The following is a 21,981-nucleotide window of genomic DNA, read 5'->3' on the forward strand; positions in this document are numbered from 1 at the left end:
AGGGCTGCTGTGACTGCGACGGGTCGCGGTATTTAGCTGCAAGAAACAAGTGTCTGCTTTCAATATCCAAGCAGAAAACAGGGCGGAGGGCTGGGACCGGGGCTGGGATGCTGCCTGCAGCCGCAGCGCCCTGTCAGCGGCGCGCACAGTCATATAAGCAAGTAAATGAGGGAAATCGGAAATGCCAATTAATGTGCGATGTGCGGTGTTGGGAGAGCCTTTATTTCGCGATTGGTTATGCTCAGGCGAGCCTCAACTTCCCTGCCCGCTCCGCTGCTGCGGGATGATTACGATGGAGGACGCGTAGGCCTCCGGGCTTTCTCTTGTCTTCGGGCACTTGAGGTGTAAGAAAAATGCTCCAGAGCAAGCAGAGGCGGGGAAGTGCAGTGCCTGCTCGGAGCAGGGATTGCTGCTGGGGGCGAGTCGAGGGGGGGGGGGTCTGCCCTCCCTGAGACCAAATCACCCCCCAGGCTCTGCGGTCCGGCTTTTTGTGCATCCTTTTCCCGACTCGGTCAGCAGGACAGGACGCGGTCCTGTCCCCGGGGAGTCCCACTTTGCTGCCCCGGGCGCCGCGCCCCTCCGGGGCAGGGCCAGCTTTGCTGCCGGGCTCGGGGCTCGGCGGGCGGTCGCTCCTCTTTATACCCCCGTGCAACTGTCCTTCCTCCAGGCCTTACTTTAAAAAAAACAAGTTACCATTTTCTACGGAATCATTTACCCCGTGTATTCTTGATTAAATGACAGTTAACCCTAAGAGACTCATAGGACAATCAACATGCTTTTCCAATCACCATTCTTTTCTTGGTGTTTTTTTTTTTCCCCAACGGGGAGTCTCGCTGTAGGTCAAAACCTTGCTTTCTAAAGCAATTAAGTCATATTTTCGAAGAGAATATTAGATTAAAAATACATCGTGATTAAAGCATCGTGTAAAAGGTCTGCAACGGGAAGAAAATATTTGGTGCTCGTCAGTAGATTCTCTCACCTACCACCTACTCTGAATGCGTCCTGTATCTTCCAGCATGTCCGGCCCTCATGATTGCAAATAGGCCTGTTTTCAAATGGAAATAGGACTTCCAAACTGATTATGTGTATTGAATCGGAATCACTCGCTAGGTCCTCTTGTTTAAAATGTATTGAAAAAAAGCATGATGGTTGCACAGCTCTGAAACTGGCTCCTTCTCATCTCAGGGAGGTCGATCTATTTTGCAACTTTTTGCCATTTGAGAATGTTTCAGCTAGATAATTACGCTGCCATTGTGGAAGGGCGATGCACTGACACACAAACACCCCCTCCCCCGCCACGGACACACACACGCACGCACACACTCCCCCGCACCCCCCCCTCCCCCATCACATACACCTTCAGCCACCACCGCGCAGCCTACTCCCTGCACAGCCCACGTCGTGCCCGGACTTCCACGCCACGAACACGCCCGGCTTCACCACGGCAGCGCGGCTTCGCCGCCTCACCCCTGCCACTGCCACACAGCACGGCGTGTCCCAGCGCCCCGCCACCGCCACGCACAGCCTCCCCGTGACACCAGGCACAAAATACACGATCCACCAGCCCCACGGGACAACACGGCTCCCAGGGCCGGGTTCTGCTTCGTGAGCTACTCTTTAAAGGCAACCAGTCTGTGTATTTGTGTGTGTGTCCACGGAAAAGCCAGAGCCAGGGAGCACCTGCGATTGCTCACACCCTGAAGAATGAAGACAACCTCCATGCAAAGGTCCCATCTATAGATATGTAATGAGAGCTTAAAACCCTGTCATATCTTCCAAAGAATAATCCATTCAAATTCAGAAGGGTAATTAAAAAGCGAGGAGAGAAAAGGGAGATCTGTACCGGGCAGAAAGCGGGCAGACCCCGCTCCCGGGGGACAGAGAAATCGGCGGCAGCAAGCGGGGTTCCCCCGCCGCGCCCCCCGAGGAGGGGGGGGCAGCCCCGGCCCCGCACGTCCAGCCCGGGCTGCCCCGCTCCCACCCCCCGCCGTCCCGCCGCTGCTCGGGGCGAGCATGCCCAAACTTTTTAGGGTGATTCCTCGGGGGTTGCTCTCCTCCCAGCTAAACCAACCAAACGAAGCCCGAGCTGGGAGGGGTGGGGGTGCCCAGCCCTGGGTGCCTGGCAGAGCGCTGGGAGCCCCGCGGCCGGGTTGGCCGGGCGGGCTGGGGCCGGGGCCGGGGCCGCCGCCCTGCCGGGCACCGTGAGGGGAGGGGCCGCCCGGTACCTCCCGGCCGGCTCCCGCGAAGTGGCTGCACGGGAAACCTCTGACAGCGCAGAAGATGCCAGTGCTGGGACCTGTCCTCCGTCCTTCCCCGCACTTGCACAGTACCTTTGCGAAGACGCAAATTCATCCGGCCGCATCCAGTCCTCGATCTTTTTTGGGTTACCGCGGAGGTGCCACGCACTTCCCTGCCATTCCCCCGCTAGGCAAAAGTGGTGTGTGTTGCAGTGACGGGGCAGTATCGGGTCCCCGAGCCCCATGCCACTCGCCCTAGCTATGGCAAGGCACCATAGGCGGTCAACACCTTGTCAGGGCTTTTGGGAGTAGCGTTTGGACGAAAGTCAAAGGGGTTCCTGGCCCGGCGTTTTGCAGCCCTCCCGCCTGGGCATCGCCCCGTGTGCCAAGGACGGGAGAGGCGGTGGGTGCGCACAGCTGGAGCTGCCTGGCAGCACCTGCAGCCTGGCAGCGCAGGCAGAGCGTGCCTGAGCTGGCATTTAAAAAAAGAAAGGAAGAGACGGGCGCTGCCCTCGGTCGCCGGTAGCCCGCGGGCGGGGAAATCTGCGGGGCTGCTCCCGGTTCCAGCGGGCAACGCAGCGCAGCGCCCGGGGCTGCGGGAGAGCCCGTCCTCTGCTTGCGAGAGGCCCCGCGGCCGGGGTGCGGGCAGCGGCCGCAGAGCCCGCTGGCAAAGGGCAGGATCAGGCCCGTTCCCCTCGACGGAGAACCGCCACCTGAGCACCGGCGGCAACTTTGGCCGTGTCGGGGTTTTTTGGTAGGCGACGGGGGCGGAGGGGCTGCACAGCGGAAGCCCCGCTGGGGTCTGCGCCGCTGCTCGCAGGGATCCCGGAGGGGCCGCGCTGCGGGGCCTGCTCCTGCCGCCGTCCCGTCCCGTCCCGCCGCCGTCCCGTCCCACCGGGGCAGCCTCGGGTGGGCAAAGGCGGCAAGTCGCGGGAGGATTTCCTCGGTGTAAAATAATGAGCGGAGCGGAGGCACAGGCCGGCGGACAATGCTTCTTTCAAAGTAAGAGTTTTCCCATTCCTGCCCGCCTCTGCCCCCCAGACCCCATAGTTAATGCCGGGCACATCAGCTCCTACACACGCTATCAGATGCACACATCTATAGGTATAATTCGTATACAGACGCATGTATATAGACTAAACGCTCCGCATCGGGCATCCACTTGTTTTTTTTTCCTTCTGCAGTGAGCTAATGCAGAGAGAGGTGCAGGGGACGGGACGCTTCGTGCACTCCATTTCGCAGCAGCAACAGTGCGTTTCTGAAGTAACGCGCAGGTTAAGAGCAAAAGCCCAGACCAAGAAGGTGCTCAAGAAAAAGATAATATTTTTAAGAGCTTCTCTGAGAAACAGCAGCACCGACAACAAAAAGTTTAAGGAACAAAAGCACCGAGAGAAACCCCGAAAGACCGTGTCCTAGAGTTACATTATTAGGTCAGTAACACACTGAAATGAACTCAGCCACTTCAGCAACACCTTTGATATGAAGCAAAAAAGTCTGTTTCCTCCAAGATCCCAGGTGTGTGCAAGTTTGTCGTCTTCTACCACGTTGTTACTTGCCCAAATTTACTTGATCGAGAAGGACTCCAATGAAATCCACCAGAACAGATGGGAGCAAAGATCTCATACCTTGCTTAGTTTTCTAAGCATTGCAACTATCCTTTTATTAAAAAAAAAAAACCCAAACCACAAAACAGAAAAACAACCCAACAACAAAAAAACAAAATCAAACCAACAAAGCCCCCCCCCCAAAAAAAATCCTCATGTGTACATGCGCTTTACTCTTTTCCTGTACACTTTAAGGAGCCCCTGTATCGATGAAGCGCTACTATGAATGATATGGGGAGTTCTCATCGAATGAATGCAGTAAGTCGTACACGTTCTCTAAAATGAGCTATGTAAATTCACTTGCCAAAGAAGCGCAACCTACAAACTAATTTAAAATAACTCTGAAAGTCCCACTGTGTTCAACGAATAGAAATATAACTCAGAAAAGAACAGTCATCATATTCAGATTTAGTTGTTACCGTGAGATAGGGAGCTAGCCAGTAAAAATCGACCTCAGTATCATTAGTCATTTGGTAAATATTTTTAGAATATACATTTTTAACTTTTTTCCATTTCTGTATGCCGGCTCAGGACAGTGGATTCCTACTGTGTTTCGTAGGGAATGTATTCGGCCATTTGTAAACGTCTGCTTCTTAATGTCTGTGTCATTGTAAAAAAAAATACCAATTTCCCTCTCCCTCCTCCCCCAATAAAAACCTTTACATCGAAGATTAAATGTCATAGTTGACGTTTTCATATCTAGGTTTCCTAAGAAATTTTCTACATCGTAAGTTGTTTCAAAACGTTCATCAAAACGAATTTCAGTTTCTTTCTACATCAATACATCTTAGCCACTGTCTTATTTATATAGCTCACCAGAAGCCTTCGAGAGAAAGACATAGGATATAGAAAACTTTGACCTTACCTGCTCCCTAATGTGCTTGCAGCCAGGGGGGAAAAAAAAGGAAGAAAAAAAGAAAAAGAAAAAAACCAAGCCATTTCGTATTATTCACCACTTTGCCAGAGAAGGTAATCTCTCTACCTCATAGGACCAGCCGTACTGGGTCAGATCTTTGTACACGTTTGATACATATAAACAGTATTACCATTTACTTAGGGTTTGGAGGGTTTTTTTTCCCCTGAAGGGGATCATGAGAGGAACAGCGGGTCAGACAGGAAAAAAAAAAATTCTCAGCTTTGCTCCAGACACAGCCATGAAAGGACTGAAATTCTTCAGAAGTCACTCAGTCTTTACCTCTAGGTCCCCTTTGTAAACGCAGCCATCACCAGTTGGACCGGGGCTGCCTTCCCAGCGAGGCCCCTCTACCTGCGCTCCGCTACTAAACTCCTAAAATACTTTTTTCTTTCCAGCTCCCCCCCCTTCCCCGTGGCAACTTCTCTTGGTGTCATCTCAGAGCTGTCTCAGATTACATTGTTTGGGATCTGCACTTTGAACACTGTCTTAAGGCCCTGCACTGCCTTTTGAACAGAGATGCAGGCAATATACTTTTAGACCAGCTCCCCACCGCTTGTTTCCCCCCCGCAGGGACGGCGGCAGCTCTGGCGGCCCCAGCATCCCGCGGCCGGGGAAGCAGCAGCGCCCGGCGCAGGCCCCGGCTCCTCCGAGCCTTTCCTTCCCAGCATCCCTGTTGCTAACAGGCTGCTGTGAAACAAAACAACAACAAAAAACCACCCCGCCACCCCACAACCTGTTTTGATATGAAACAGCAAATATGAAGAAGCCTTTTGCTGATGTTGTGGCCGTGGTAGTGGTGGCGGTGGTGATGGTGTTTTGTTGGGTTGGTGTTTTGTTGTTTGTTTTTTTTTTTTGTTTCCCCCAGCCTGCTGTGCCACTACATGCACACTTCATGGCACTCTAGCATGAACTCCTATTTACAGCAGGAAAAAATGCCCTCCGCGATTCTCCCACGTCTATAGGCAGTGCCAAGGAGTGGGGGAGTGGAAGGGAATAGCCATTCTTCGCCACATCCCTTTCCCTCTCAAAATACGGGGTACCCACGGCCTCACGTCGATAAAGGGAGCAGTTATATTGGGAAAAGTGCATTTCTTGCATCATTTCAGATTTGAATCATTCTGCCTCCACCCCTCCCCTTCGCCAACCCATTATCCAAGTTCTTCATTGATTACCGGGAGACTGAAAATCAGCATATTGGAAGAAGCAGGCGTTTAGACGGAGGCATATATTTTAATTTAGGAAAGCTATACAGTGAATAAGTTCTCGTGAGTGTTCTCGAGGGAGACTGAAGATTAAAATGTATTCCCCCCCCCCCGCTCTGAAATATCTTCATCCCAGTCAAGGCATAACTGGTTCATACAAAGAATTTTATGATAAAAGGCAATAACATAATGTCATAAAAAACTCTATAAAATTGTTAAAGAGCAGTTTGTTTGCATTTCTCCTGATTGATATGTAAATACAGTTTGAACTGTGTTTGCTCGGTCTCTAGTGCTTAATAAAGAGATGAATTCACCTTTCTGTGGAACAAGTAAACAGACTTTAAACTAAGCCGACATCAGACAAAGTGGAAACGAGTTTATTTAATCGAAACTAAATCTAGTTTAAGAAAGATAAGTCAGTGTACATAATAATCCATTACAGTAATTACACCCACCACCAAATATGTGTTTATGAAGTTGTCGAGACACAATAAAATTCATTTATTTCCCCCGAAGTCTCTAATGAAAAGTCACTGTCTGGATCTCTATCGAACATGCTAACTCCAATATGGGTTGGATAATATTTCTCGGCTGTATTAATGCCTTTCAGTGCTCCTCACTTTTGAACGTTCCTGTGTTTGAAAGGATGCAAACATTAATTACATTTGAAGGAGAAATGTCGACTTAACCACAGCACGTTCCCCCTCGGTGTTGTATATTAACTCAGGGAGAAACTAACCCTAATTTAAAAAATCCGTAGAGTTAACCCTGCGCTCGCTCCCTTCGTGGGAGCCGGCAGCGCTGTGCCACGGACCAGCAACGCACAACACTTGCTTCTTTTAGCAGAAATAACAGCACTAAGCTCCAGACACCCCCCCCGCCATGCTTAACATGATGTTATAGAAACGAATATTCTGCGTAGAGAAAGAAAAAATAAATCAGGTATATTCTTTGTGTTAGTGAGAACGTCGCTGTATAAAGCAAGACATAATATAAAGAATGAAAGGTCTCGAAATTCCTATTGACACACGTGATGTTCTCTAGTTAGAAATAAAGAGGGGGGAGGCAGAAAGAATCCGATAATCTTTTTTTTTTTTTTTTCCCCTGTCTGTTTCCCTTTTTCTCCATCCAAACTAGCACTTGGTGTCCGAGTTAACACCGGCTATCTTGTACAAATAAAAGACTGGAGCTTTCGAAAGCTGCTACTTCAACTGAAGGTTGGGTTGTTTCCTTCCCGGGTAAGCTGCTTGCTTTCTCTTCAAAAATATGAGCATTTCATAATACCTCTGTAATTCAGAGGTCTTTCAATGACTGTCATTCCCTTCCGTGGTTTAACTGAGGGGATCTGGAGAAAAAAAAGAAATCGAGCAGCAGATGCGTAGGAAAACACGCTGCGAGGTCTTTTAGGATGGGGACTTCTTATTTTGTTACAGTCGCAAAAGGGATATTTGGGACCCGCAAGACAGCGAATTACATGTATTTCGGGCGTGTCCGATACGAGCTGCATAACTTGATATGCTTTATATATTTATGGCAAACTTAATATCGAATTGCCTTGCATTGCCCATAATATTTACCTTCCTACCAAACACCCCTAGCTGTCTCAGCCAGGCGCGCACCCCGCGCACCCACGCACACACACGCGTGCGTGCACACGCACTTTCTCTTCATCTCCTCCTTTACAAGTTTCCCAAATCGCTACAGAAGTAAAAAACAAACCCGAGCAACCCCAAGCTGCGTGAGAGCGAGCGGCGGTGCGCCCGTCTGCAGGAGAAACGGCGGGGTCGTGTGTGTGTGTGTGCGGGGGGGGGTGCTGGGGTGTGCAGGCTTGCGGGGGTGGGTACATGTAGAAAATGAAATACAGTCGGATAAAGAAAGTTAATTCAAACTACGTGTCTTACACAATAAACTATCTTTTTATTTTGATTATAAATAAGGTGACTGTACTTCCCTTAAAACACAAGTACATAGGAAAACCTGGTACAAATGATTTTTTTTACAAGGTATTAAAACTGAACGCTCTTTAAACCGGCCGCATGTTCTATACCGTCAGCAGGTTCTTCCTTAATTTGTTTCTAGTGGCGTTAGACTTCTACCTTCTTTCTCCTCCGTGCCTTTGGCATTTGAATTTCTACTCCCGGAATACTTTGCTTTCTCTAGCAAGAAGTCTCTGAGGTGCCTCTCACCCCTCCCCCCCCCCATAAGTCTCGCTAATGAATTTGGACTCGATCCCTTTGCTCTCGAGCTTGTGAATCCCACGCGTTTGCATGTCACTTTCGCACGCTGAGGACTAATCCTGTATCCCGCTAACTCCCTGTCGCAGCTCCCCTCCGGGAACAGGGTCTGGGCCCTGGGAGGGGCAGAGGCCTCTCAGGGTTTGGCAGCATCCCGGGTTGTTTGTCCATCAAGCGAAAAAAAAAAAAATAATAAAAAAAAAAAATAAAAAAAAAAGATGCGGGAAGGGAGGGTCAGGAGGGGGAACCAAAAGGAAATTAAAAAAAAGAATATTCTTAATGTGTATAATTTATTAGAAGCTTCTTAGGAACTATGTTTAAGCCAAATATCTACATAAGTTACAACAGGAAAAGGCGGCGTGCGCAAATAACAAACTGCCAGAGGATTTACGACGGGGCGATCAGTGTCCATAAAAAAGGTGGGGGTTGGTTTGGTTGATTGTATTTTTTTTTCTTTTTCTTTTTACAACCAAATATACAGGCTACTAAAAACTATGGGTTTTAGTCCAACTTTTGACAGCATTATACAGCTAGAGGTTCACATCAAACGTAAGGAGGAAAAGAAAAGCCAAGCCTTTGACGACTCCACGTCTCCATCCGCTGGCCCGGGCGGCGGGGCTGGGAGGGGAGGCCGGGGGAGGGGGGAAGCTGCTTCTTGTGTCTGGGTGAAGGGAATGCGGGTTTTTTTGGGGGGGTAAAACCACCCCATCCCCCCAAAATCTCTATATTTACATGCAAGTCCTAGACGCTGGCGAAGTGTACATCTGAAATCCAAGCCTTCGGACCATGCCTAATGGTGGTCCCCTTTCTGCAGGCTGCTCCGTGGTTATTAGTCAGAATTTTTTTTAACACCCCATACGACAACCCTGGGGAAAAAAAAAGAAAAAAGAAAGACCCCAAACCATCAGAGTAACAAACAAAACCGAACAACAAAAAAGTCTCTCTCTCTTAGAGGTCCCCAGAGAACCACTCAGTAAAATGGGGGGAGAAAAAGCGTTAAAAAAAGAAAAAAAAAAAAAAAAAAAAAGAGAAAAGAAAAACACCCAGTAGTTTGGACAGGACAGAGATTTGTGTGACTGGAAAAATCTGCTCTGTTTTTTTTTTCTTTTTTTTTCCTCTTTTTTTCCTTTTGCTTTGTTTAATCCTTTCACCAGGTCCTACCGTATAGCAAGGTGGAGCAAGACATGGCAGTGCCATAGTCAGAAGTAGAAGAGTTTAGGTGAGACAAACTGGAGACTTGGCTCTGCAGAGAGGAAGGGCTGGCCGAGTGCTGTCCCATGTCTGGAGACTGCCCCGCACTGTTTGTCTGGTGGCTCTGATGCTGTCCGAGGCTGTTGCCATTGGTAGCCACTGTGATCGTTGTAGCTGCCTGCTGCTGATGGCTCTGGATAGCTGCTGTGGATGTGTTGGAGCCTGCTTGGCAGGGCTTGCCATCCTTTACAAGCACTGGCACCGCCACCCTTCTGGGAGACTGCTGCTGCTGGCAAGAGCCGTTCTCCTGTTGCATCTGCTGCTGCGCAGCCTTGTCTTTGGCCTGGCGTTTCATCTTGTAGCGGTGGTTCTGGAACCAGATTTTGACCTGAGTCGGGGTGAGATGTATCATGCTGGCTAAATGTTCCCTCTCCGGGGCGGAGAGGTATTTTTGTTGCTTGAAACGTCTCTCCAGCTCGTAAACCTGGGCCTGGGAAAAAAGGACCCTCCGTTTCCTCCGCGGCGTGCTCTGGAGCGGGGCCATGCTCTTGCTCACGTCTCCCAGGGAGCCGAGGCTGCCCATGCCGCCCATGTTCATGCCCGAGGACGGCGCCATGAAGCGGGAGACTGCAAGGGAGAAGGCGGCACGTTTTAGGCGGCTCGGCTCGGCCCGGCCCGAGCGGGGCCCCGCGCCCCCGCGTCCCCCGCCGCCGCTAGCCCCCGGCGGGGCCCCGTAGCCCCCGGCAGCCCAGCCCCGGCCGGGGCCTCGGGGCACCCCCGCTCTCAAACAACACCCCGCGTCCCCAGGGCGAGCGTCGGGCAACGGGACCCCCTTTTCGCCCGGCCCGGCCCCGGTGAATAAAGGCGACCGCTCGCCCCTCGCCCTGCCCGGGGGGTGACACCCGAGCAAGTACCTGATGTGACAGCGCGGCGGGAGCGGCCGGGGACAGGGGCTCCGCCGGCGCCGGCCGGGGCGGACTCGTCCGCCCTCCCCCGCGCCTCCGGGGACGCGGCTCCCGCGGCTCCGGCTTCCCCCCTCGCCCGCCCGGTGCCGGGCAGCGCGTAGGCGGACGGGCACCTCCGGATCCCTCCCGGGCCCCCGGGCCGTGCCTCTCCCGCCCCGCTGGACGGCGAGCCCCTGGCTCCCGCTCGCCGCCACCGCGGGGCTTTCCCACCACCCCCTTTCCCCCCACAAAAGCAGCCCCGGGAAACTGACATGAAACCAGCCGGGGGAGGAGGGACCGGGCACGATCCTCGGGCAGGAGGAGGAATTGGGGGGGCGGAAGGGGGGTGCGGCTGGCATTTGGACAGAGTTTTGCCCTGGCGCAGAGCCCCCGGCGCCCGTTGCCCGCGGTGCGGCGGGGCAGGTGCGCGGCCATCCCCCGCTGCCCACCCAGCCCCGAGCTGACTTACTCGAGGAGAAGCGGGGGTCCGGGTTGGTGCCGTACCATCCTGTCGCCGAAGCGCTGTTCCGCATGGTGTCCTGGTAAGGCGGGAGCTCGCTCATGTTGCCCAGGTTCCCATTGCAGTAGCCCCCCATCGTAGCATGGGAGAGCTGGGGGACCCCTGCCGCTGTCATATGGTAGGCGGCAGTCACTGTTCCGTTGTGGCCCATGGGGTGCTGCTGCATGGCCGGCTGAGAAACCTGAGACTGTCTGTAGGCTGACAAGGGAGCCCCCAAGTTACTGCCCTCCATGCCCACTTTCTTGTAGCTTTCCTCCAAAGGACTCAAGATGTCAGACACTGAGAAAGGAGTCGTATGCTTTGGGCTCATCGACATGATTCGGCGGCTGGGGAAAAAAAAAAAAAAAAAAGGAAGGGGAGGCAAATCTTTTTTTTTTTTTTTTTTTTGCCAAATATTCTGGTGTTGCCTTAACGCCGATCTTGTTGGATGTACACGTAACCGAGTGGACGAAGTCCGCCTTAATTGGATTGAGTGGAGGCTCAGGGCTGCCTTTCGTTTGTTTTAGCCAGACGCCAGGTTTTAGGCTGCCACCAGAGGCGGGGCATAGGCACTAAAGCAACAAGACAATAGAAGCCTACATCTTGCCCAAGATAATTAGCTTACATGCTGATGACAAGGTAAACACCTTTAAGTTTTACTTGTCAGGATTTTTTTTTATGTGTTTAAAAAAAGAGAGAGAGGGAGAGAGGCGGGGGGGGAGAGAGAGACCCCGTGAGCACAACTCATTTTCTTTTTCTCGAGGGTGGCAATATCGTAGACGGGAAATGGAAGGCAAGGCGAAAAGACCCCCTTTTGACTGGGTGAAAGGTTTGAAAATCAGCTCCCGGGTGGCAAGGCTGTCAGCCCAGCCTTTGTGAGAGCTGGGGAGACGGGGCTGAATACCGGTGAGCAAAAGGACCGAGTCGCCCTCTCCCCCCACTAAGTTTGGTCTGGAAGGAGCGCCGCCGCCGGGAGCAGGGCAGCTCTCCGGAGGGCAGGCGTTTCGCTCTGGGCCACCACTCCCAGCGCTCCGCACTCCCCGCGCCGGCTTGTCCGGTCCCCGGCTGGCTGGTGGCTGAACAGCACTTGGGATTTAGCATCTCGGGAACCTTCTCTATGTCCGCTAAGACCCCCTGTGCGAGACCCCCAGGGCGAGGACAGTTTCTCTCCCTAAACCCATAAGTTCCGTTCACCTAGGGCTTTTTTTTTTTTTTAACCTCAGGGAGAAGTGGAAGATGCATGTTTGCAAAAACAAGCAGTAATTTAATTGCCTAGGGCGAGAGACTGATGAAAAATAGGTTAGCGCAAAATGTCGCTCGCTATTCTCAAAGGCGAAGACTGTCACAGGCTCTCGTGGTCCCTCTGAACCCGAAGCTGCTTTCTAAGGTTATTTATACAGCACGGGAGTTGGATGGAGAAGACCTCTCAGGTCATCTGCTACACCACCTTGCCAATGAATTCCCTGCAGTTTCGAATAAACTGCCATTTCTGGCACTTTCGTATCTGTTCTCGGATCCGGTGTGAAAACAAAAGCGAACCCATTCACAGCCACACACACGTACGTGCAGCCAGCAGCTAATGTCACTCGTGTCTTTGAAGAAATCTCCCAAGTTGTTAAATGTCTCCAAAGCTTATATTTCGGGGTGTTCCCGGGCGGAGGAGAGAAACCTTCCCTGAGTGTTTCACACCGCGGCCTACGGCCCTGGCAAACCCCATTTAATACAGCGATTACCTGAATATTAAGAAAATTGCAGCGAAGGTACAGTTAACGCAATGACTTTGAAGTGTCAAGTAACTATTTAGTAATTGCACTTGTAAATATGTTTGTGCTCGGCTGGTTCGTGCTTAAAAATGCAAAAGTGCACTTGCTACCCGGGAATAACTAAATATCTTTGTCTAAAGTGGCAGCATAAATAGCCAGTCACTTTGTGTCTGTGCTTGATATTAGTACATAAGGATCATTTTGCTTCAATTGGGAGGCTCTCATTCACTAGGCAAGAAACCGTTTAGGAGAAAGTAGGTTCCCGTATGAGAGTTAACATCCTTCAAGTGTAAGCCTCAGCCTTGATTACACTTTAGAGCTCTGCAAGAGGTGAGCTTTTCCACACAAATATAACCGGGGGAACTTTCCTTCAATCAGGCCTCCAGCTCTCCTCCTACATCATCTCAGCTGCTTCTTTCGGCACCAGCTCCCTCAAGGCTGAATACCCCGAAATGGGCTTGTTGTGAGTCTGCTGAGTCACCAAAGTCAGGCAACGGCGATTTTGGGCTAGAAAGGCGGCTGCTTTTACTTCTTTTCTTTCCTCTTTTCTTTCCAGATCTTTAGATCTCGTTTTTCCCGATCCCTGGAAAACTTCCTCCCCCCCCCCCCCCCCCCCCCCCCGTTCCCCCTTTCCTCCTCCATTTCTGCGCGTGTTTTTCAGCGCGGTCTTTGGTTTTGTTCCTACAGAGAGAGACACTCGACCTTGCCTTGGTGGTTTGTTTTTTTTTTTCTCCCCCGCATTTCTCAGGTACATCACCTCCACGCCTGTTTCATTAGCCTTAAAAAGAGAGGGTGGATGGAGGAAAAAAAAATTAAATGCCACAGGATCCACCGAAATGACGCTGCGGTCGTCTCAAATCAGAGACGAACGACAGCGACGGATCGCGCAATTTGTGGGGCAGGAGCAGCGAGTCCGTTTCTCTCCAGGGAGTGCGAGGTGGGGCGGCTGGGGAGGCCCCAGCGCCGGCTCGGGCGGCGGGGAGAGGTGGCGGACGGGGCGCCCGCCACCCGCCCTGCGCCTTCCCGGGGCCGCCGCCGGAACGATCCGCTTCACCGCCGGCGGCGGCTGGGAGAGTTTATTTATCGTCCCGCTCGAATGAGAGCAGGTTAAATCGCCTCCGAAACATGGCTCAATTCCATTAAACCGAGCGAGTCCAGCCTTGACTCCGCGCGGCGTCTTGTAGAGGGAAGTTAATGCGAGAGCTCTTCGTTCCCCCTTCGCCGGGGAGCGGGCTGGAACCCTCTTTGTAGGTCTGACCGCTTATTTAGAAATACACCGACGCGCGTACAGGTACAGCTACACGCCGCAAGGTCCCGACAGCACTTTTTAGCCCCGCTAGATCGACCCAGTGAAAAGGAAGCAGGTCAGCCTCTGCTCCTCCTTTTCCGCCCCAAATGAACTATAACGGGGCGAGTCAAACCGCGGACAAGTGGCGAGAAATCTTCTCCGCTGCTGCCCTGTCCCGTGTCCCGTCCTCTCGCCCTTTTCTTTCAAACCCTCCACCCAAGTTTCGTCTGCCAGAGCTGGCTCCCCGCAGTCCCCGGGGAGGGTGGCCGCCCCGACAGGGTCCTGCTAGGCTGCCTCTAGTGATGTGTTCGTTTACCTGGTGATGCTGCTTAGTAAAACGCTCGAGTTAAAAGGAAATGTTAAGGAGGAGAGCAGGGAAGATGAGATGCGTTTTGCCTGGTGGAAGCATTTTCATGAGAAAGGCACGGTCTTCACCCCGTGTTTGCAGAATGCGGCTACACGGACGTCCCTTCAATAGCTTCTGACCTCACACAGTCCGTTTGATAACACTCGAGAGGTGGAAGAATGGGAGACTTTGTCAATCAAATGGTGCCAATCCCAATGGAAACGGTACCACCAAGACCGCAGCGCGTTTCCTCATCAACTGGATTGCGGGGGCTGGGAACTCAAGGATCAGCTTTTGAAAGTGCGCACAGGGCTCTCCAAAGACAACAATGGGTTTTTTTTATACGAGCTGCTGTGCCTCCCCAAGGGGAAGCAAATGTGCTCGGCCAGCCCGAGCCGCCGAAGGACTACAGCTCTGCTTTGCCACCCATTTCGCCGGGCAGGAGCCGCGGAGCGGGGAGGAGGGCATTGCTGCCTGGTCCGGCGCCTAACTCGGCTCCTTGCCCCACATTGCTTTTCTCCTCCTTTAGGCACTTTCAGTTTCCGCAGTGTCTCCGCGCCGTTCCTCCGCAAGCGGAGCCCACGCGGGAGCGCGGCCCCGAATCAACGCCGCGCATATGCTTAGGTGTGACAGGCCGGCTGGGCTGGCTGAAAGCCTCGGGGCACCTGGGCTCGGAGAGGAGAGGGGAAGGGTCCCACGCAACCCGCAGGCAAATTCTTTCCCAACAAGAGAGACACTTTCTAGGCGTAACTTTTTTGATACAAAGGCACGAGGTGCTCCGTGCTTCCCGTGGGCCCGTTCGCGGGTACGTGTCTGGCTGCGTGAAGCCAACGGCACACAAAGCACCCCCTGCCCGGCTCTGCCGCCCCCGCTCCCAGGGCCGAGGGGGCGGCCCTGCCCGCAGCCCTGCCGTAGCCCTGTAGCCTGTCCTGCCGCGGGAGCGGGGCTCGGCGGGCTCTGCGGCGGGGCCAGCCGCCCCTGAGTTAAAAGGGGCAAAAGCAGAGCGGAGAGACAACTCTTTCTTCTCTCCTGGTCATCAGCACAACTCTAAGCCATCCACAGAGAGATTTAAATTACTCTCCCAAAGCCCTGCGCCTGCAACAGGGGCACCACCGAGGCAGTTTGCTGCAACTCTCCCTTCTCGACCCACCCTCTCAGTGAGCTCATAGAAACTTCATCACTGATTTCTTGTGCTTGCCGGTGTAATACACCCCCTGTCCTCCTAGTCCTCCCAAAATGGAAGATGTGCCCAGCACACCGTGCCCAGAGCCCACGCCGGGAGGGAGCGGAGCGGAGGTTTCCTCAGTGACCGAGTAGGGCAGACCTGTGTGGCTGTCGCTGCCGGCCGCGGGCAGGGCGCTGGGAGCCGCTCCCTGCCTGCAAATCACATGCTTCGGCGTGTGGGGCAGGAGTCCTACCCAGACACGCTCCCTGCGAGCGCTCCCTAGGTACAGAGCGCTCGGGGTGTTGGGGGGAACTCTTGCTGTGGCTCATGGGGACAATTCCCCTCCGTGGGAAAGCCCCCCTGCCCTAGTTATCTCTTCGGGTGGGAGAAACCCCGCAGTACCTCGGTCGAAATCTCTTCCCCTGGCGTGGGAATCTAAGGAAACAAGCGAAACCACCACAGGCTAAAGCGAAAATCCTCACCCCTCCGCAGCGCACGCACAGTTGCTCCTCCAGCTGCCCAGGGCGTGGAGCATCTCGCATCTGGGGTTTCTCGGGGCGCCTTCGCCACCGGTCCCCGGCGGCCCCGCTCGCCAGGCTCTGTGCGAGGGCTCGCAGCTCTTTTCCCTCCTTCCCCAGTTCCTGCGGACGGCTGAGCCCTCCTGCCCTAATCTTCCGACCCCCCCGTCTTTTCCTTTGCCGGGCCGTTCCCGGCCAAGAGAGCCAGGGTGGGGCCAGGTACGGGGTGCCAGGGCAGGGCTCCCGGAGCCGCCGTGCCAGGGCGGGGGCGGCGGGGACCGGGGCACGCCTCGGCCCGGCGGCCACACCGCGCCCCTCCGCGGTTGTCCCGCGTGGGGACCCGGGCTAAGGGCTGTTTTTAGGCACGGACAGCCTGGGGTGGGGAGCAGCAGCACTCGTGCTGGTGTATGAACTGTTGTCTGACCTCCTCATCCTGGCACCGTTATTTTTAGCAATTAATACGATGTCCTTGTTAGCACTCCACATCTGGCTTCCTTAATGTCAGCCGGCTGTCGCCGTCGCAACACCGTCAGCGCACACATACAAGACTCATCATTGCCCCGAAGCATCTTTGATACACCCAAGCCAGAGGTGATTTCTATCGGGGGGTTCTGGAAGGTGATTGCTGAGAGAATTTGCAAAAAGTTTTTCTAGTTAAAAATATAGGCATGGATTTTATAGATATAAATACATAAATACTTTTTATCGGTACATACCTACAAACAGAAGCGTGCCGGGATCGATCTATTTATCTGTTTTTAGACATAGCTATCAGTATATGACATTATATAGCTTAAGAGTTACGTGCTTTTGTATATATACCCAGACATGCCTACGCACACACACACACACACAAACGCGTGTGGGGTCCATACCTCTGGCAGTGGGTATGCATGAGTATATATTTACGCATGCATTCGTAGTCCTCAATCCTGTCGCCTCTAAGTGTTTCAAAAAGGAACTCAGCTTTTAAGTGGGTCACCTCGCTGCCCTGCCCTCCCCTTCCCTCGCCCTCCCCGTGGGCTCCGCCGGGGCCCAGGGAGGCTCCTGCCCTGGCAGCCGTGCCGCCAGGCCCGCGGCCGCGCCGGCGCCGGCGGAAGGGGCTCTTGGCTCCCGGGTGGGGCTGGACCCGGAGCCGGCGGACACGCGTGTGCCTGTGGGCGCACAGCGCCGGGCGGCTGGCAGCCGCACCAGGGGTTGCATCTACCGCAGCCCTTTTCGGCGGCCGGCGGCGGTGGGCGTGGAGGGGGCGCGTTGCTCGCTGCCCCCCGGGTCTGGTCTCGAAGCACCCCGTTGTCCCCGGGCTGCCCCGTCGAGGGGCTGGGAGAGCTGCAGCCTGCCCTGGGCGCGCTGCGAGGACGGCGCACGGCCGCGGGCCGGGGCCGGGCCCGTGGCCCCCGCGGATCCGCCGGCCGGGCCCGGGGGCGCTCCCCGCGCCCGCCGGGAGTACGTGCGCTGGCGGGAAGGCGACCTTTCCCCCTCGACCTTTCCCTGGGGGTAACCAAAGCTCCCTTTTATTTTCAGTGTCACTTCGGAGTTTCCCTTTTGTTCCCCGCTACCTCTCGCTTCCAGGGATACGGGCGGCTCCCCGCTGGCTCGGGGAGGGGCAAGCGGTTGCAAAGATATCTCATTTAAAAACGACAATGGAGCCCTTTCTACCAGCCCGGGTGGTGCCCGAGCTTTATTTTCTGGCCGGGGGGAAGGGAATTGTTTGCTTTTGCTTTTGTTTTCACAGGAAAACTTGAGGGCAAGTTACAGGAGGGCTGCGATGAGCCCCGGCCCTTTCTCATTGCTCCCAGGTACCTGGCAGGGCCACCCAGCCGAAGACTGGCGCATCCGCCGGCGTGCCCGAGGCAGCCTGGGAACCCGCGCAAACTGCGCGGCTCCAGAAGGATTTGTCCGCAGCTGCCCTGCTGTCACTGACTTCGGAGTGAGCACTCTCCGGTCATTGCCCCCAAACCCTTCTCTGCCTCCTCTCTGGTCCCCAGTCTGTGTCTTGCTCTGAGTTCCCCCGGGGCTGTAATTCGGAAGGAAGCTGCCAGCTGCCCCGTTGTGACCTTGGCTTTTTTTTTTTTCTTGGCAAGAGCAATCACTGCATAGTGGGACGCCGCATTTGCGCTCCCGCGGCTCCAGCTGCCAGCTGTGCCCAGGCAGAAACGCGTCACGGCCAGACCTCCGCAAGCCCCTGGGGCGGAGGCGACCCACAGCAGCCTCCGCTGGCCACCGGGGGAAGTGCAGTGCGGGCCCGGGCCGCGGGGGCTCGAGCTCCCCTGGCCCTGCCGACCTGCTGCTGTTGTTGAAATGTCGCCTTAACGAGGACAAAAACAAGTAAATGAAGAAACAGAATGGGATTTTGCTCAGTCGTCCTCGTAGCAGACCGATGCAATTACGTGGATGTTCGGCCCTCTTCACTGTGCTTTGCTCTAGATCTACAGGGAAGGATTAGTTTCCTTTAATGTTGCTGCAGCTTCTCCTCAACACTCTCCCGTAGACATTGCTCGGCCTCTGAGCAGGATTCTTCCCTCTCTCTGGGAAGGTATCTTTGATTCATCTGTTCCTGGATCAAGAGGAGGTGTTTAATAATTTGTGCCCACTCCAAGTGTTCGCTTTTGAGCAGCACAGTCAAACAGTTTCAAACTGTGCTCTTGACAGTTCGTGGTAACGTACACAAAAGATTCTTATTCAAAACCTGGCTGTTGGGAGTGACTCTGCCTCTTCCCCATCTGCTTGCTACCCCGTGAGCCTGCAGCCCATGAGTACATCCCTTGAGGGCTGAGCACTGTCCCCCCTCTGCAGGGGCAGCCTGGTTGCCCCAAGATCTTCTCTGAGTGTGGGGAGTGAATCTGCCATGCCATCAGGGGCTGAAGTCCTCAGAGGTAGAGCTGAGATGTCAGCGAGCAGAGGCCTAGTAGGGCCAGACTGACCCAACGGCCCACTGTGAGTGGCAGGTGGATTAGTTTATTTCTCACATGAGCCTTAAAATCAACATTTCTTCTGTCTTAAAAAAAAAAAAAATCACAATTCACTCTGCCTTGATTTTATTCTGTTCCTGTCCCGGGAGAGAGGATACAGAGGTTTCCTAGGCAAAGAGGACCATTTCAGAAGCCCAAGGGCAATTCTAGGGATGTTTCAGAAGTCTCCTTTTCACTTCATGGGAACCAGAGTCTCTGGGAAGATCATGCCCTCAGTCTGGCTAGTACAACTGGTAGGTCTAGTTAAAAGCTGACGTAAAAAGCTGCAGCACAAAGGAAGCCATTTGTAGGGAAACTCAACAATGAACTTTATTGGTCCTGCTACCAAACCCATTAACAAAGCTATACACTCTGCAGCATTGTTTCCAGGCCCGGGTTTTGTTAACCATCTACTGACATATATATGGCCCAGGGCACTGATGTAACAGGTGCATTCCTCTTGCCAGGAAAGGGTTCAGTTCAGTTACCAGTTTCGGCTAGTTCAGTTTCTAGGTACCACTCTTTCAAGTTTCCTGCTGTAAATAGGGTCTCAAAAGTTCATTGTACAGTGGGATGTATGCATGGCATGCATGGCATACATGGCAGGGAAGGTCTGCTTAGGCCATGAGACCTGTGTGCCACAGAAGGAATTTGACTGTTCTGACAACAGCTCTCATCGCCTCTAAGGCAATGGGTCTGACATCCTGGAGGCCAGATCAGGCTCCATCAGCTGGAGTATCCTGCAATACAGTACCTTTCAAAGAGTGCTATGAAACCAGCGTGTGCGGCTCGCTCACTCCAGCACCAATGGCACCTGTACTGCCGTACATAGCTATGGAAGCAGAGTCCCTCTATTTTGTGCAAGAAATGGAGGTGGGGGATAGTGAATTACAACTGTTTGCAATACTGAATTACTATTGGGAGCAATGCACATCTGTGCTTTTCTGTTACTGCACGCACCCCATATCCTTGCTCAAACACTGGCATTTTCACTCTGACATTCACTCTGCCAAATATGTTTGTTTATATGAGCTGCACAGTGCAAAGTATGGGATCTGCTAGGACGTTTTTCTTGCCAACGAAGGTGAAGCAAAGGGTTCATCAAAATGTTTCCCCTTTTCCTTCTCCCAAGAAGAACCAGTAACCCGGCAAAGAAAGGACCCAGTTGGAAAGGGACTTTTCACACACTCTTGCAGCTACATGAAGGACAGAGCTGCTCCTGAATGAGCTGCTCTTATTGTAACCAGATTATATCTGCATCTTCCTCTGTTGTGCCCAGCAGCAATCTCTCTTCTCTTTGGACATGTTATTGAGCCATTGAGCAGGATTCTTTGACTCCCATATGTCTAGAGGATGGGTAGCATGGTTCCACTTGCAACTGAGTGCTGACCAAAGTGCTTCACAGATATAACAAAAGATGGGCTCAGCCTTGCAGAACCTGTCTTCCTGGAGTTGATCAGGAAGAAGGAAAGAATGAAGTTCAGCTTGAGGTTCAGTTGGGTTGAAGGACTGAGAGTTAGAAAACAAAAACAAAAACAAAACCTATTTGTATTATAACCTAAAAATGCACCCAAGAAGTTTCTGAAGGTTCAGAAGTATTTTACCTTTGAGTTAGAACAGCACGCTCTATTCAAATAAAAATCCTAAAACACGTGCTAAAACAAGTCCTTGCTAGCAGCTCTATTTTCTGTTTCCCCAGACATTAGTCATTATTAGCGTTCTAGTGCAGAAGAGTCCATGTAGCAGGACTATCTTCTAAATTACTTTGGATGATAGACATAATGAAGTTAAAAATTTCACTCATCTTTGCCCTGTCATAAATGGAAGCACATATTATACTCATTCAAAAAATAGCTAACCATAGAGTTAGGTTCAAGTTACATTCTCAGTGTAGAAATGTTTATGCTGAAAAAGCCTAGATACTTTCTTGGAAGTAGTTTAATGATGAAAAATAGTCCATTAATGGATTTTGACTACTGTGCAGTTTTAAAAATAATGTCCCTTATAATTAGTTGTTTCATCATTCCTTTATGTGCCTTGCTTATTTCAAATTCCAGGGAAAGAAGACTGCTAAGCTGATATAATGAGATAATATCCTTCACTGGCATAAGTAAGGCTATGAGATGGACTGCTACCCACATTGATAATTATACATGCTCCATTTCCACAACTGGAACCAGAAATAATACTCTACAGCATTTCACTGTCTCTGAATAACATTAACTGAAAAAAACAAGTGAGTAACTTGTTTACGTATTAGTATTGGAGGAAGGAACCTGAGCTGGCTGTCCTTGAGTCTGTGAAGTCAAACTCATTCAGTGAGCACTTAACACAGGACTAAGGAAGGAAGCCATTTTGCCTTCTACATACAATACCTGCTGTGCCGGCTCTACCATCTCACAGGGGTGCCAGCTTCAGGTTCTACATGGCCTGGGAAGTCAGAAGGCAGGGAGAGCATCAGATTTGTCCAGTCGTGAGATACAAGCTTTATAGATGAATAAACTTAAGACTTCCATCTCATCTTCTCTGTAGGATCTAAAAACACTCTGTGATTAATGGTCTTAGGGTGCGAGAAGGAAGTTTTATGCCTATTTTGAGATGGCGTAAGAGGCAAATATTTGGCTCATGGTCCTACGGGAAATAGGTGGGTCCAATGTCATCAGTGCGCCCTTCTAGAAACCTCTTTTGACTAATGAATGGAGGCAAATCCACCTACTGCCGATCTGGCCACACTGACCTCTCTGGCAGTACAGCTAGCACGGTTTGCTGTTGAAGCTGAGAGGCAGGATTTCTGGTGAAAAGTGCATGCACAGTCAGAGCAGCTCAGTGCTGCAGACAAATGAAGCCCCCAGTGGTCGCTGTGTCTGCACCGGGTATAAAGCAGCTAAAAAATGATTGAGAGGAAAAACACCTGGGTGACCCAGCAGCTCCACAGTCCCTCCTTGTGGGGCTGCAAACAGGGCTGCAGGCTGTGCCTCAGGAGCACGTACACTCTGCCATCGCCTGCAGGCAGGGGTCCGTCCTGCCACTTTGCCACCTGTGGCCCAGGACTCTCCCTGAGTGAGAAATAAGGATTGCATTTAAATTCAGTGGGAAGAATCTCTGGTACTTACAGCCTTTAAA

The 21,981-nt window shown here is 52.6% G+C and overlaps 1 protein-coding gene across 1 annotated transcript; it reads right to left on the bottom strand.

The window, feature by feature from the left end:
- Nucleotides 1-9,340: 9,340 nt before the first annotated feature.
- NKX2-1 (NK2 homeobox 1) lies at nucleotides 9,341-15,924 on the bottom strand. Its single transcript, XM_068399751.1, has 3 exons — nucleotides 15,872-15,924; nucleotides 10,798-11,174; nucleotides 9,341-10,011 (listed from the first exon to the last, which is right to left on the bottom strand). Exons 1-3 carry the CDS (start codon nucleotides 15,922-15,924, stop codon nucleotides 9,341-9,343), a joined length of 1,101 nt encoding a protein of 366 aa, XP_068255852.1.
- Nucleotides 15,925-21,981: the final 6,057 nt, after the last annotated feature.

The sequence above is a fragment of the Nyctibius grandis genome, chromosome 4 (genome assembly GCF_013368605.1).
Source record: "Nyctibius grandis isolate bNycGra1 chromosome 4, bNycGra1.pri, whole genome shotgun sequence".
NCBI classification, from domain to species: domain Eukaryota; kingdom Metazoa; phylum Chordata; class Aves; order Nyctibiiformes; family Nyctibiidae; genus Nyctibius; species Nyctibius grandis.